Consider the following 14,041-nt stretch of genomic DNA (forward strand, 5'->3'; position numbering starts at 1 on the left):
CAAGGTTATAAAACTGCACACAACACACTCACCGTCCTACTGAGGCCTTGCTGTTTGTTAGATACAGATGATAAAACATTCAGCATGTCGTGTCTGATTACAAACTGTGATAGCTGCTGCAGCTTTCTCACATTTTGTAATCATTTTAATTATTTTATTTTCTTGTCGTTGTGCAAATACAGCTAAATTAAAGTCAGATCCAAACTTCTGGTCGCCAAGGATCTTATTTTCATGCAGTTTTCAGGGACATTTCAATAACTTTGGCATCTCTTTAGTCTCAAGGTATGACTTTAAGCACATTCTGACATTTGAATTCAATGTAAATAGCCCAAAATATGTCTGGTCTGTCATGTGACTCTGGGTGAGGAACACTGTTGAGAATATAGGAAATGTTTAATCTTTATTTTTGTTTGCACAAAGACAGATTATTTTGGATTTTCACACATTTTCGCTATTTTTCATAATTCAATGCACAATATCAGGCTGTCTTGTGGCCTTTGCTGTATCTGGTTCATGCGCTAAACCACCAAACTGCCGGGTTGCATTAATCAGACTGACACCTGACAGACTGCAGACAGCCTCGTGTTTGCTTTGGCCGAACAAATGTGACGAAAACAGCCAAACTGTGATTAGAAGGATGCTTTGGCAGTCAATGTGATGGAAGTGAGGCTCCTCTGGTTGGCTGAAAAAGCACCCAAAGGGAAACTAAAAACACGCTCATCAAAAAACCATAATTTCATGTTTAACCGATTCTGATTTTTTAAAGAAAAATCAGTTTTTCTGGCACAGTCTCGAAGCTGCTTTCGTGCAAAGAAGCTAGCCGCTGAAGCTAATCCTCCCCCATCATAGCTTTGATGATTTGTCTCCAAAATGACCTGAAGTGCTCACAAAATCCCACCAAGCTGCTATACGGCTGCTGAGGTGTGTGTGTGTGTGTGTGTGTGTGTGTGTGTGTGTGTGTGTGTGTGTGTGTGTGTGTGTGTGTGTGTGCATGTGTGTTTAGTTTCAAGGCAGTTCATTAACGAGCGTCACACGGTTTTAATTTGTGGGTTTTATTAGCCGATAAACACACAGACACATTATATGTAGCCTGCCGCTCAGTGCGTGTGTGTGTGTGTGTGCGTGTGTGTGTGTGTGAGTGTGATGTTAAATATTTAATAATAAAGCAACATGAGCACACTATCTGTCCTATAACAGACAGGATAAGATAACACTGATCAAATTACTTTTCTTGAATTATTTAGTCTTCTCTCCTCTTATCTCTTTCTTTTCCTTCTTTCTTTCTCTTTTTCATCCTCCTCTTCCTCTTTATTTTGTCCTTTGTTCAGTTTCTCTCCTGTTTAATGTTACTGATCATAAATTTCATGATTATTGATCGTTAACTAGTTTTCTCCTGCTTTTTTGACGCTTCATTTTGGTCCGACAGCAGCATCTGCAGGCCACTGGTGGTTTCAGTCAGGCACGTTTTCACTGAGCGTTTTCTTGCTGTGAAGCTTCGAGAAGCTGAAAATTAAACTGATTCAAGTTTGAATTTATGTCCTCGAGTTTCCTGTCTCACGATTATTTAATCCTTTAAAACCTGAGGCAGTGAAGCTACGAGAAAAAAAGTTCAAAACAGCAGAAATATGCTGAATAAAAAAATCATCTCACAGGTTCCACAAATGATCAAATACACTATTTAGATATGTTTAAAACTGTTATTAAAAACACATCATACTGTTAAAATGCTCAATTACTAGCACTATAATTGATCATTTCTAAATAACAGAATTACATAGAATACAACTTTACTGTCAACTTTAAGTGGAAATTTGTTTTTAGCTCACCAAAACAAAAAAGAAGCAGCAAAAGAACATTTAACATAAAACAAAGAACATGAAGCCGATGTGAGCAATCGCTCGATATAAATGAAATACTGGAAACATTAAATCTCTGGCTCAGCTTTTGGAGAAGAAAATGTCAGTTTCTGAAGCCGCAGTCATGAGTGTTTTATAGGTTTACCAGGTAACACCAAAAGCACATTTTTGTTAGTATTTTCCTTCTTTCTCTTGTTGCTCACTTCACCTCCTCATGATGTCCCAGAAAAATCACCAGAAGTCCTGAATGACTCAAACCTCCCAGACACCTTGGCAAAACGTTTGTATCCAAACCGTCAGCGGCTCGGAGAAGGCCTGCAGGAACAGTCTGTCTGCGGGGTCGAAGGCCGAGCGTAGCTTTGCAGAGGACCACACACACACACACACACACACACACTGAGACCATCCATCCTTTGATGAAAGCCTGGCAGCACCAACAGGCCTGAAATGAAGCTTTGGATGGAGTTAATCTGTTAGGTAACGGTTTACCCGAAAGCATTACTCATAACTATTGTTGCTCTTCAAACACTGAGGACTGGATGCAGAAGACGGATAGAAGAAAAACAAACGTCTTGTACTTTTCCTCTCTGATTCATGCCGTCACCAGCGGTGGAAGATTACTAACTACCTTTACCAGCCTGGACTCCCTCGAATGACCCATGCTTATATTTGTTGTCAGGCTGGGACTTCTAGTGGCTGTAATAATTATGAATACTTGAACCACTTTCTACTTTGCATCTTGTTGCCTTCAGTGTGTCTCACTGACTAAAGTATCTGGTTGTCTCACTTCTGTCTCTTCTGTCTTTCATCAACACTTTTTTCATGACAGAATGAGAAACTGAACCATCCTTCTCTGCTCTTTTGTATTTAATGTACACACATATAGTTGCTTTTATGTTTTATCCTTTTCTGCTGTTTGGAGCATATGTTTCTGTATATTTGGCCAATTAAAAGAGTGTTTTATGCTTTGCAACAAGTCTCCAAATCAGACCCTCAAATGCATAAAAAAAAAAAAATTCTAATGAGTGCAGTACATGTTCTTGGCCAGCAGATAGAGCAGTTTAAGCACCTTCATCATCCTGACACTAAACCACAGAAATAAAACTCCACTGTGTCAGAAAGTTTAAAGTTTATTCTTATGAAATGTCAGTATGTAAAACTACTCAAGATGAGATTTTAATGAGTAAACACATGACAGGACAGTAGAATTATTCTTCCAGGCTAGAAAACAACAATATTATTGCATCTACATGTTCATTTCCTTTCTTTTCTCTCTCTCTCTCTCTCTTCTTGGAGCCTTTTCACCTTCTATTTTATCATCTTTTCTCTCTGTTTTCTGAAAAACTAAAAAAGGAAGCTCTGACATAAAAACAAAATGCAGAAAAAAACATTACCGTGGGTTCAGTTCAGATTGGAAAACTACCATATAAACTCTCTCTCTCTCTCTCTCTCTCTCTCTCTCTCTCTCTCTCTCTCTCTCTCTCTCTCATTATTCCTCATAGCATTGTATGCTAATCAGAGCTTAAAGTATGACAAACAACCAGGCTGGAAAATGTTAACCAGTGTCTGCTAAGCTGGTTAGTTGGGCCTTGCAGCCTCTTGGGCAGGACGTTTGTTCTGCTGTAGAAATCACATTCGTCTGGTGGAAGAGTCACAGGAGATGTAAAGTTTCAGAAGCCAGCAGCATCTGAGAGGGCAGGTGGAGTTTTAAGTGCATTAGATTTCTCTTCAAACTGAGAGCTATGGCCTCTTAATTATCTATGCCACTTAATTCTTAGGCTGCTTTTCTGCAAAAGGAGACATTTTTTTCAAAGTGTGTGAAGTCATTTAAAGCTGAATTAGTGATCAAGCCATCTTGGGAGAATCAATCAAAAAGTGAGAAAAGTGCTGCATTTTCTCTTTCTCTGAGCTCAGTTCTGCTCTCAGGACGTCGCTGGTCAGAATGACAGTAATAGTGATTAAAGAACTAATGAAAAGGATTTTTTTTTTGTCTGTCATCTCGACTTTGGATCTGGATGTTTAGCTGCGTTACAGGTTGTGCTGATCAATAAGAATTAGGTAATGTGTGAGATTAATATGGATTTCAGTGAGGTGTTTTGTCATTATTTCAGGTTCCATCTGGGACACTCGTGGGCATTTTTGACTCTAATTATGACCAACAGTCATATTGGAAACAGCTGTAATGTGAATATCCTCAATAGAATTTGGTTTAGCTGCACTGAAAAATGTTTTGCATCGTGCAGGAGAGTCATGCTTCATCCGGCGAGGCCGCCGCAGCCTCACAGGGAAAGACCGACCGAAGTGACAGACTTTCATGTCAAACAGTTTTGTCTTGCTGCTATTTGCTGGCAGCCATGTGCATGTGAGTTGCTTCATGCAGCTTTGGGAAATAGGTTACTTTGGAAAAATGATTAAAAAAAAATCTTCCTTCATGTCTCCTCAGTGGAACAAAGCTACAAAGCTCTTTAGTCCTCGACAGCTCAGCTTGAGCTTCTCTGCCGTTTTTTATTCCTCCTCCTTGATCTTCAGAGGTTCCCTGCTTTGGAGCGCCGTGTCAGAACCCACAGACTCTTCATCATCATCGTCTTCGACATAGTCTTCGTCGTCCATCTCATTGGTGACATATGAGCCTTTGTGTCTGGACAGACACCACAGCAGCACCATGATGACGCAGATTAGAAGCAACAGAACTGCACTGACGATTCCTAGATGATGGAGAATAGATGTCAATAAATGTCAGGAGATCAGCGAAAGATTTTACATGTAATCACTAAATTTGCACATTAAACAGCTGAAAATAAGCCATAGTTTTGCTTCTGGAGTCTGGATTGTGTCACTTGTTGATTATTTATTATGAAATAATTCATTTCTATATTTAAATAGCTGCTTCATTTGAAGGATGCATTAAAAAACTCAATTTAAAAATGTATGAAACTTTCCAAATTTTTAATTCTGCTTCCTTACTCTGTCTTTAAATTGATTAATAATTGAAATTATCCCAAACATATCCCAAACCCGCACACACAACGTGAAATATCATTCTTAGGATGATGTTTGAGATGCATTCATGTAGCGAGGGAGAGAAGATAGATCTTGAAAACCGGTTGTGCTGCTATTCTGAGATGCACTGTAGAGGGCGCTGTGCTGGAAACAATTTAAGATAAACTTGACCTGATTTTACTGTTTCTCAGCTGTAATCAGGAAAAACAGCTCAGTTCTCACCTCCAATTAAAGCTGTAAAAACTCCATCGTCCATGCTGATACCTGAAAAAACATGAAGCGGATTAAATAAAAATAAATTTACTGTGATTTGTTCATGTGATATCCAGCTTTCTAAGGTGCAATCCTTGAAAATACGTCTTAATGACGTCCTCATGAGTATCATGTGGCTTCTTGAAGATGTTTGAACAGAAACATTAAAGCATTTCTAGGAATTTCAGCATCAAGCCACCACACCCATGTGGTGCGGATCGATGGAGGCCACATGCCAGCTGATTTTTATTTTTTTTTATTCTTGGCCCAGAGTCCAACCATGCGTGGCATGCAAACACCCTCGGTCTATTTTAAAGCCTCGGTGTGTGCAGAGGCGAGGCGACGGAGGTTTTACACCTCGGAGCTAAACAGGGCTCGAGTCCTTTCACATTAGGTCCCTTTACACAGACCGCCACACGATATCCTGCAAAAAAATAACAACCCACGAGGGAAGTCTGCCTCCACACCTGTTCAGTGTGATGAAACTGGTGCAGAAAGGGAGATAACAAGACATTTAGCTGAATATAAAAGTGTGTTGATTTAGGATAAAGGGTCTTAAAAATGTACAATTTGACTGGTTCTTGTGTCAGAAATAAAACTACAGATGTGGCATTAATTTGTTTTTGGTGAAAAATAAGGTCAGAGATTGAACTGCATCTCGAGAGCGAGCGGCTCTCCGGCCCTCTTTGGCCCCGGGGTGGAAACGAGGGCCTGCGGGTATCGGTGTTTCAGCTCTTATCTCCACAGAGACAGACCCTGGAGGCGTCACGCTCGCTCCTTCCCATGCTCCTCTCTGACATCAGGCTGATAAGACACTCCCTGCCTCACACCAGTGCTGGACCAAGTATTCAGAGCCTTTACTAAAGTAAAAGTACCACTATTGCAATGTAGAAATACTCAATTTCAAGTAAAGGTCCAGCATTAAAAATCTTTATACTTGTACTGCTTTTCAAAGGGAAATATTGTACCTTTTATTTCTGTATCTGTAACAAAACATATCAGTTTCTAAAACATGATACTGTTATAGACTGAAGTAACAATAGAGTAGTTAAAATGTGTAATAATACTACAATAATATGATACATGGTATATGATACAGATCTCTGAAAGTACTTTTACTTATTAGAAGTATATTTTTCAGAACAATATTCTTACTTTTCCTGAAGTAAAAGATATGAGTACTTCTTCTACCACTGCTAATTTTAAGTATCCAGTCCAGTGGTTCCCAATGTGAGACTGAGGCCCCTCCAAAGGGTCACCAGATAAGTCTGAGGGGTCGTGAGTTGACCGATGGGAGAGGAAAAAAGAAAAAAAAACAAGGTTCTGACACACAAATCTGTTTTCATTGTTTGGACTTTTCTCTGATCTTTTCATTTTGGCCCTAAATAAATTCTTAAAAAGTACTTTATGTAAATGTTGTGCAGTAAAAATACCTCACTTTGAAATGCAGTGGAGATGAAGAAGAAGGTAGTACAAGATTAAAATACTAGAAGTACCTCGACCTTCGCTGACTTGATGCATCGTTTGTGTCTCGTGATTTATTTTACCTGATCGCACTAATGTGCACGTACGTACCCTTGGTCGTGACCTCAGGAAGAGGAGGCGGGGTTTCGGTCAAAACAATGACTCCAGGACCAGAAGCAGAACCAGGAGTCATGTAAGCGTCCATGATGACGTCAACCTGAGCAGAAAGAATGAACACACTGAATTATTGACAGTAGACTATTTATCAGATATTCATAAAAGTCGAGGAAGAGGCAGAATTGGACTCAGTTAAGTCTAAGTGATGTTAAGTTCGTATGAATAAATGCAAACATTGGTATCATCCTGGAAATGTTCAAATGAGCGAGCAGCTCCAGGATTTGGCTCATTCAGGGTCCCTGCACAGCAGAAAAGTGATGTTTTTTTTCTTGCAAAACAAGAAGAAGTCTCTCGCAGGAATGCACTTTTCCACATACTGAACTATGAATTTGAGGGAACGACTCCAAATGGATCCAAAGTGTCAGAGTCACAAAACTATCTCTGAGGTGCAGAGCATTAGGGTCATTTTAATCTGCTTTTCACCAGGCTCTGCTGCAAATCATCTGGTTTTATTTACTTTTCTGACACGTCCCACTCTGCTTTTTATCAAGTTAAATGTCCAACCTGAGAACATAAATGCAGCAAAGTCAGATTTAATACGGACGCCTGACTTTACCAGCAGCCTTTAACAGATTATCCACTAGCTACTAGTTAATATGAATATGAATATGAATGAAAAGAAAAGCTGGAGCTGGCTGCCAGTTTCAACACCAGCTTCTAAAATATCACAAAACAATTCAAAAAAGAAATAAAACAAGACTTCAAACCCCCCAAAAAACTCACCAGCTCTGAGAATCTGCAAGCAGCTCTTCATTCACTGAGAACAAGAAGACGAAACACAACAGAGCCTGTGCTGGACAACACACATACACACATGCACACAAGTTGCAAACACACACACACACACACACACACACACACAGATGGGTGTGGTGTCAGTCCCCAGGGTCGGGATCTGTTCCCCCTCTGGCCAATAGCGAGGCTGACTCCACCTCTGTGATGCTAAACAGCCTGCAGATGTCTGAAACTGTGCAGCTGACAACGCCTCTTACATCATCTCTTAACACACACACACACACACACACACACACACACACACACACACACACACACACACACACACACACACACTGTGTTTAATAACTACACATTCAGCCTGTTAATTAATGTAAATCTTCACCTTTTCAGCATGACTCAGGAGATTTTTCTTGCAGTTCCCTACATTTCCCAGAATGCCTCAAATCAACCACATAAGAGTGTCATAGAAGTACGTTTTTTCTGCCTGGCCGCATCCCAACTCTGAAGGGCGAACACTCGAGGCCAAAATGAGGGACTGATTTCAAAACATGCTGTTTATTACTGATGTTTAAAATCACCAAACACTGTCCAGCTCTTGGTCTCATGTTGTCTTGTTTAACATAATCTGGAGGAAGCAGAAATACACAGCAAACAGGTGATGCTAATTATCTCGTTAATGAGGCTCATGTTCATTTCTAATATCTGAGCTGTGAAGAGGAAGTGTGGGCGGTGAAGCTGCAGTGAAACTCGCAGGGAGCATCACAAAGAGTTCATTTGGCATCGTTCTCGCCGGCTCTGGACTTCATGCTGTGGGAAAATGAGCCGCTCTGCAAACAGCTGCCACCCACAACAACAAACTGATTGACGACAAAGAGAGAAAAGGTGCAAGAGTGACGCCCTGGAGTGCAAAGAACAGACAGCTGAGGTGGTTTCCTGTCAGGGAAGACGGTAAAAGGAAGTGCTACATGTTTGTCCTGTGATGATCCCCTGTTTAATAATCTGTTTTGACCTTTAGAGCTTGTCTGTAAGTTTCTGCCATTTTACACAACAAAAAAGAAGCATTTTTAATCAGTGAAGTCATTTTGCTGTCACAGCTCTCTGTCTAAAAGCTTAGTTTGTGCTTGGTTTCTGCAGAAAATGAAGATCAAAGTGTCTCTCAATTTACTTTCTGTGAATATTGTGGCATGATTGCACGTTTTGGGAAAAAAAACACAAGTTCATCATCATAGTTGAGGGTTCACACTGTAAAAAATATCTTAAAGTGTCATGTTTTCATGTGTCATTTGGTTCCATGTGAGCTTGGCTCCATCACTCGCTCCACAGAAACAAACTCAGAGCCACACATCGATAATTTAATTCATTTCACATCACCAACATCCAAACGAACATCGTGCTCAACATCCCAAAATACACGTCATCAAACAATCCCCTCTGCACCAACGGATTGTATGTTTTCTTTGCGCCAAGAGAAGAGCTGCACATTGTGAAACTACATTTTTTTTATCCTCGCAGGTTGAATCAGATTGTTGGTTGAACTAAACTCTGCTGCAGACAAAAGCGGCTACTACATTCATTTAAGTGATTATTTTAGCAGCCGACTAGACAATTGGAGTGTATTACGACTCAAATAAGTACCTGTGTACCAGCTACTACTTCTAAACAGGAAACAAGCAAGAGCTAAACGACATCAAATAAATGCAAAGTTACCCAAATCTACCAGCCAGATTTTCATTTTACAGTTTCAGATTAAAAGCACTCAAAAGCCGCTTTCAAAATTTATTAGCGTGTTTAACTTGAAGACTAAGCTAGCAGTCGCTTCCGATTTTTTACAGCCGAGTAGATTTCTCCTTAACTGAGCTTCTACATTATATTTCAACACTCACGAGCCATTTGGAAACCTCTAAGAGCCAATGAAATGTTTTAGAAATGACGACCAACTTGCAAGTCGCTTTCAACATCTGATAGTCAGCGTGATCTGTCAGGAGGCGGTGGTGATGATTAAAAACATTAGCCGGCCTCTCGATTTAGTGGCCTCTGAAAATGTGATGTGCATAATCTCGGAAGAATGATTGGCGGCTGCTCGAGACACAGCTGAAATACACCAGGCGCAATCTTTGAAAACAGGTTGGAAACAGTGTCTGATTATGTGGCGTTCAGCTTGAATCATACAATCAGATTTGGTGGCAATGAAAGACTTTAGCAGCGGCCAATTTCTGCAGCCAATCAGGACCTCGAAAACCTTTCCTGATGTGTGAAACGTTCATGAAATCCAACATTTCAACTATTTTAGTAGTGTGGACTCTTAGAAACCAGTGGCCAGTTCCGTGTTAAAGTTAAACCAAACTCTCAAAGCCTCACAAGACACTTTCAACATCTGATAGTCAAGATTTATCGTACGCCTCTAAGTAGTTGGTTGACTCACTTATTAGCCGCAATCTAACAGCAGTTTAAAAAGTCCCTCCAAATGCTAATTATGTGCAGTGGAAATGAATCGTTTTCTAGCCGCACCAAAATCCCACAGCCGCTTTGAAGACTTTACAAGCCATCTAGATATTTTAGAATCAGACAGACGTTTTCGCTGATTTTCGCTAAAGTAACCGCTACACTGGACTGTTCGCCAGCCACCAGCCAACCTCTGCAATGATGTTTTGGCTGCTGGCTGGAGTTTTCCCAGCCTGCTCTGCTCTGAAGGCACCCACAGGTTGTGCGTTGCTAGGCTTCTTCTCCTTCTTCTTCTTTATAATTTACTGTAGCTCCCCCTTTGTCTCCGTCCTCGCCTCCTCCTTACTCGTCCTCGTGCTCGAAGAACTCGTGGCAACAGACGGTAACCACAGAGATGAATGTCATGAACTCCTGGAAGTCACACTCGGCGTCGCCGTCGGTGTCCAGGCTCTCCATCAGGCTGTCGAGCGTCGCCTGGTCCTTCACATGCTGCAGGGGAGGATGGGAAGTTCACAGCAGGTCACAAAAATGAGAAATTCAGTGTTTGGAAAACAGATTTAAATAAAACTACTGCATCAAAATACTTGATTCTGTCCCTTCCAGAGGTCTGAAGTAACTTTTACAGCTGCAGAGATAGTTAAATTTAACCCTCTGGTACTCAAGTATTTCCTTTGTTTGACACTTTGTGCAGCGTTGGAAGAAGCATTGAGATCATTTACTAAACAATTATCAATACCAGTACAGAAATCCATCATTCATATCTTCAATAGAAGTACAAAAATGCATTAAAAGTAAAGTCTTGTACTGTATTACTGGATTATTACCACTAATCTATGAAGGTGGAAGCTGCATATTAATGTTTTATCTGGTTGCGGTGGATCAAATTTCACAAATGTACGTTTTATTGAAAATAATATTCATGTTTATATTCAGATTGCATCATGTTTTATAAGATGATCAAACATTTGAATGAAAAATCTTGATCTGCAAAGTCACAATAGACGTCAGGTAAATGTAGTGCGCTAAAAAGCTGAAGTATGTAATAGTTATACTCCGGTAATACTAGAGTTCATTCCTTCCTTTATAAACTTATAACATCAACAACCACAAAACATCCAGCAGTTTAACTAACTAAACTCCACAGTGACTGTACTTTTATTTGCAGTGAAGTATATTTCTACCGTGTTTTAACAGATCTAAAGAATCTGAATACTTCCTCCATCCTTTTCTCTGATTGGTGAAACTCTTCAGTTTCAGATCTCTTGTCCGTCTCACCGCCATCAGATCTGGCAGCTCGTCGTGAAGCAGATCCTTCAGCTCGCTCTTCTTCAGTTTGTGTTTGTCTCCTTCTCTCTCCGAATACTTCTGAAACACCGCAATGATAGTTGCCATCGAGGTCTCCAGGTCAGTCATTGTCATCTGTGACTTGTCATGAAAAAGAAGAAATAAACAAGGATGAGAACACCAGTGAGATTTACTCACATTGTGGTAAAAAGTATTGATCGTTTTAAAACTACAACTGAAACACTTTTAAATAATTAACATATGGTCAGAAATACTTCATATGCAGGATTAAAAAACTTTTCACATTTTAGACTTTTATGTGTTTAGTTGCATCTTTCAGCATAAAGAAGCGCTGATGAAGAAACAATTCATGACCTTACCTCAGCGTTGGTCCAGGCAGGAGAGGTCTGTCGTCCAGAGAGTGGAGGCTGAGGGCGGACAGCAGACTTTATACTGCAGCAGTGTGGTGGGTGGTGGTGGTGGAGCGGAGGGTCCAGCCTGTCATTCAAACTGCTGACCAATCCCGTCCGTCCACCTCCCCTCACTCCACTGCATCCTGTGCTGACCAGCACTGATGGGCATGTTTGACTCTTCATGCCAGGCCAGCAATGTAATGACTTACAACAGCATAGGAACGCATTTCCCCTGACTCTGATTAAAGCTGTGGTAACTTTTAGACATGATGGAAAATTGTACAAGTGTCACCACACAAAAGCTTTGACTATAAATGTGTGACGGTTACAAAAATGTGAAGCTTTGGTTTTCGTACTTGCATTCAATCTAAAAATCACAGGATTTGAACAAAATCAGACTAGGATTTGAGTACTTGCTCCAGTGTCATCTGTAATCTTCTACCTGTATACACCAGTAACACCAGTAGCTAAGAGTCCACATTTAATTGGACTGCATAGGAGGGAGACCAGGCGCTCACTGCAGCTAAATGACAGCAGAGGCAGTGTTTTTAAACATTGAGAGCTCACAGGTGATTGGCTAAAGGTCAGAGTGCGAGGTTGTGAATGGATAAAGACAAAAAATGAGCTTGTGGTGCTTAAAGGTGTGGAAACACGCACGTAATACATCAGCACATGCGAAACGAGCATTTTTAAACATTGAGAGCTTGCAGGTGATTGGATAAAGGGTTGTGAATGGATGAGGGTGGGAACGAGCTTGTGGAACATTAATGTGCTGGAAACATGCACATAATGCATAAGAATGTGTGAAATGAGCATTTTTAAAAATTGAGCGCTTACAGGTGATTGGCTAAATGTCAGAGTGTGAGGTTGTGAATGGATGAAGACAAGAATGAGCTTGTGGAGCTTTGAGGTCAAGGAAACATGCACATAATGCATCAAAAGACACAAAATGAGCATTTTTAAAAATTGAGAGCTCAGAGGTGATTGGCTAAAGGTCAGAGTGCGAGGTTGTGAATGGATAAAGACAAAAAATGAGCTTGTGGTGCTTAAAGGTGTGGAAACACGCACGTAATACATCAGCACATGCGAAACGAGCATTTTTAAACATTGAGAGCTTGCAGGTGATTGGATAAAGGGTTGTGAATGGATGAGGGTGGGAACGAGCTTGTGGAACATTAAAGTGCTGGAGACATGCACATAATGCATAAGAATGTGTGAAATGAGCATTATTAAAAATTGAGCGCTTACAGGTGATTGGCTAAATGTCAAAGTGCGAGGCTGTGAATGGATGAAGACAAGAATGAGCTTGTAGAGCTTTGAGGTCAAGGAAACAGGCACATAATGCATCAAAAGACACAAAATGAGCATTTTTAAAAATTGAGAGCTCACAGGTGATTGGCTAAAGGTCAGAGTGCGAGACTATGAATGGATGAAGACAAGAAGGAGCTTGTGGAACCTTTGAGGTCAAGGAAACAGGCACATAATGCATCAGAATGTGTGAAATGAGCGTTTTTAAAAATTGAGAGCTTACAGGTGATTGGCTAAAAGTCAGAGCGCAAGGTTGAGAGCTTGTGGTGCTTTGAAGTCATGAAACACACAGATAATGTATCGAAAGACACAACATGAGCATTTTTTTTAAACATTGAGAGCTCACAGGTGATTGGCTAAAGGTCAGAGTGCGAGGTTGTGAATGGATAAAGACAAAAAATGAGCTTGTGGTGCTTAAAGGTGTGGAAATACGCACGTAATACATCAGCACATGCGAAACGAGCATTTTTAAACATTGAGAGCTTGCAGGTGATTGGATAAAGGGTTGTGAATGGATGAGGGTGGGAACGAGCTTGTGGAACATTAATGTGCTGGAAACATGCACATAATGCATAAGAATGTGTGAAATGAGCATTTTTAAAAATTGAGCGCTTACAGGTGATTGGCTAAATGTCAGAGTGTGAGGTTGTGAATGGATGAAGACAAGAATGAGCTTGTGGAGCTTTGAGGTCAAGGAAACAGGCACATAATGCATCAAAAGACACAAAATGAGCATTTTTAAAAATTGAGAGCTCAGAGGTGATTGGCTAAAGGTCAGAGTGTGAGGCTGTGAATGGATGAGAAGAAGAATGAGTTTGTGCTGCTTAGAGGTCGTTGAAACAGGCACATAATGAATCAAAAGAGGCAAAATGAGCATTTTTAAAAATTGAGAGCTCACAGGTGATTGGCTACATGTCAGAGTGCGAGGCTGTGAATGGATAAAAACAAAAAATGAGCTTGTGGTGCTTAAAGGTGTGGAAACATGCACATAATACATCAGCACATGCGATTTTTTAAACATTGAGAGCTTGCAGGTGATTGGCTAAAGGGTTGTGAATGGATGAGGGTGAGAACGAGCTAGTGGAACATTAAAGTGCTGGAAACATG

At 40.5% G+C, this 14,041-nt stretch overlaps 2 protein-coding genes across 2 annotated transcripts; both read right to left on the bottom strand.

The window, feature by feature from the left end:
- Positions 1 to 2,974: 2,974 nt before the first annotated feature.
- On the bottom strand, positions 2,975 to 7,751 carry gypc (glycophorin C (Gerbich blood group)). The gene is made up of 4 exons (XM_070957657.1): positions 7,473 to 7,751; positions 6,684 to 6,789; positions 5,079 to 5,120; positions 2,975 to 4,561 (listed from the first exon to the last, which is right to left on the bottom strand). The coding sequence occupies exons 2-4, from the start codon at positions 6,775 to 6,777 to the stop codon at positions 4,362 to 4,364; spliced, it is 336 nt and encodes a 111-aa protein (XP_070813758.1). The 5' UTR covers positions 6,778 to 6,789; positions 7,473 to 7,751; the 3' UTR covers positions 2,975 to 4,361.
- A 1,074-nt stretch (positions 7,752 to 8,825) lies between these two features.
- s100b (S100 calcium binding protein, beta (neural)) lies at positions 8,826 to 11,636 on the bottom strand. Its single transcript, XM_070957658.1, has 2 exons — positions 11,205 to 11,636; positions 8,826 to 10,418 (listed from the first exon to the last, which is right to left on the bottom strand). The coding sequence occupies exons 1-2, from the start codon at positions 11,346 to 11,348 to the stop codon at positions 10,272 to 10,274; spliced, it is 291 nt and encodes a 96-aa protein (XP_070813759.1). The 5' UTR covers positions 11,349 to 11,636; the 3' UTR covers positions 8,826 to 10,271.
- Between the last annotated feature and the right edge of the window lie 2,405 nt (positions 11,637 to 14,041).

The sequence above is a fragment of the Chaetodon trifascialis genome, chromosome 24 (genome assembly GCF_039877785.1).
Source record: "Chaetodon trifascialis isolate fChaTrf1 chromosome 24, fChaTrf1.hap1, whole genome shotgun sequence".
In the NCBI taxonomy this organism is placed as follows: domain Eukaryota; kingdom Metazoa; phylum Chordata; class Actinopteri; order Chaetodontiformes; family Chaetodontidae; genus Chaetodon; species Chaetodon trifascialis.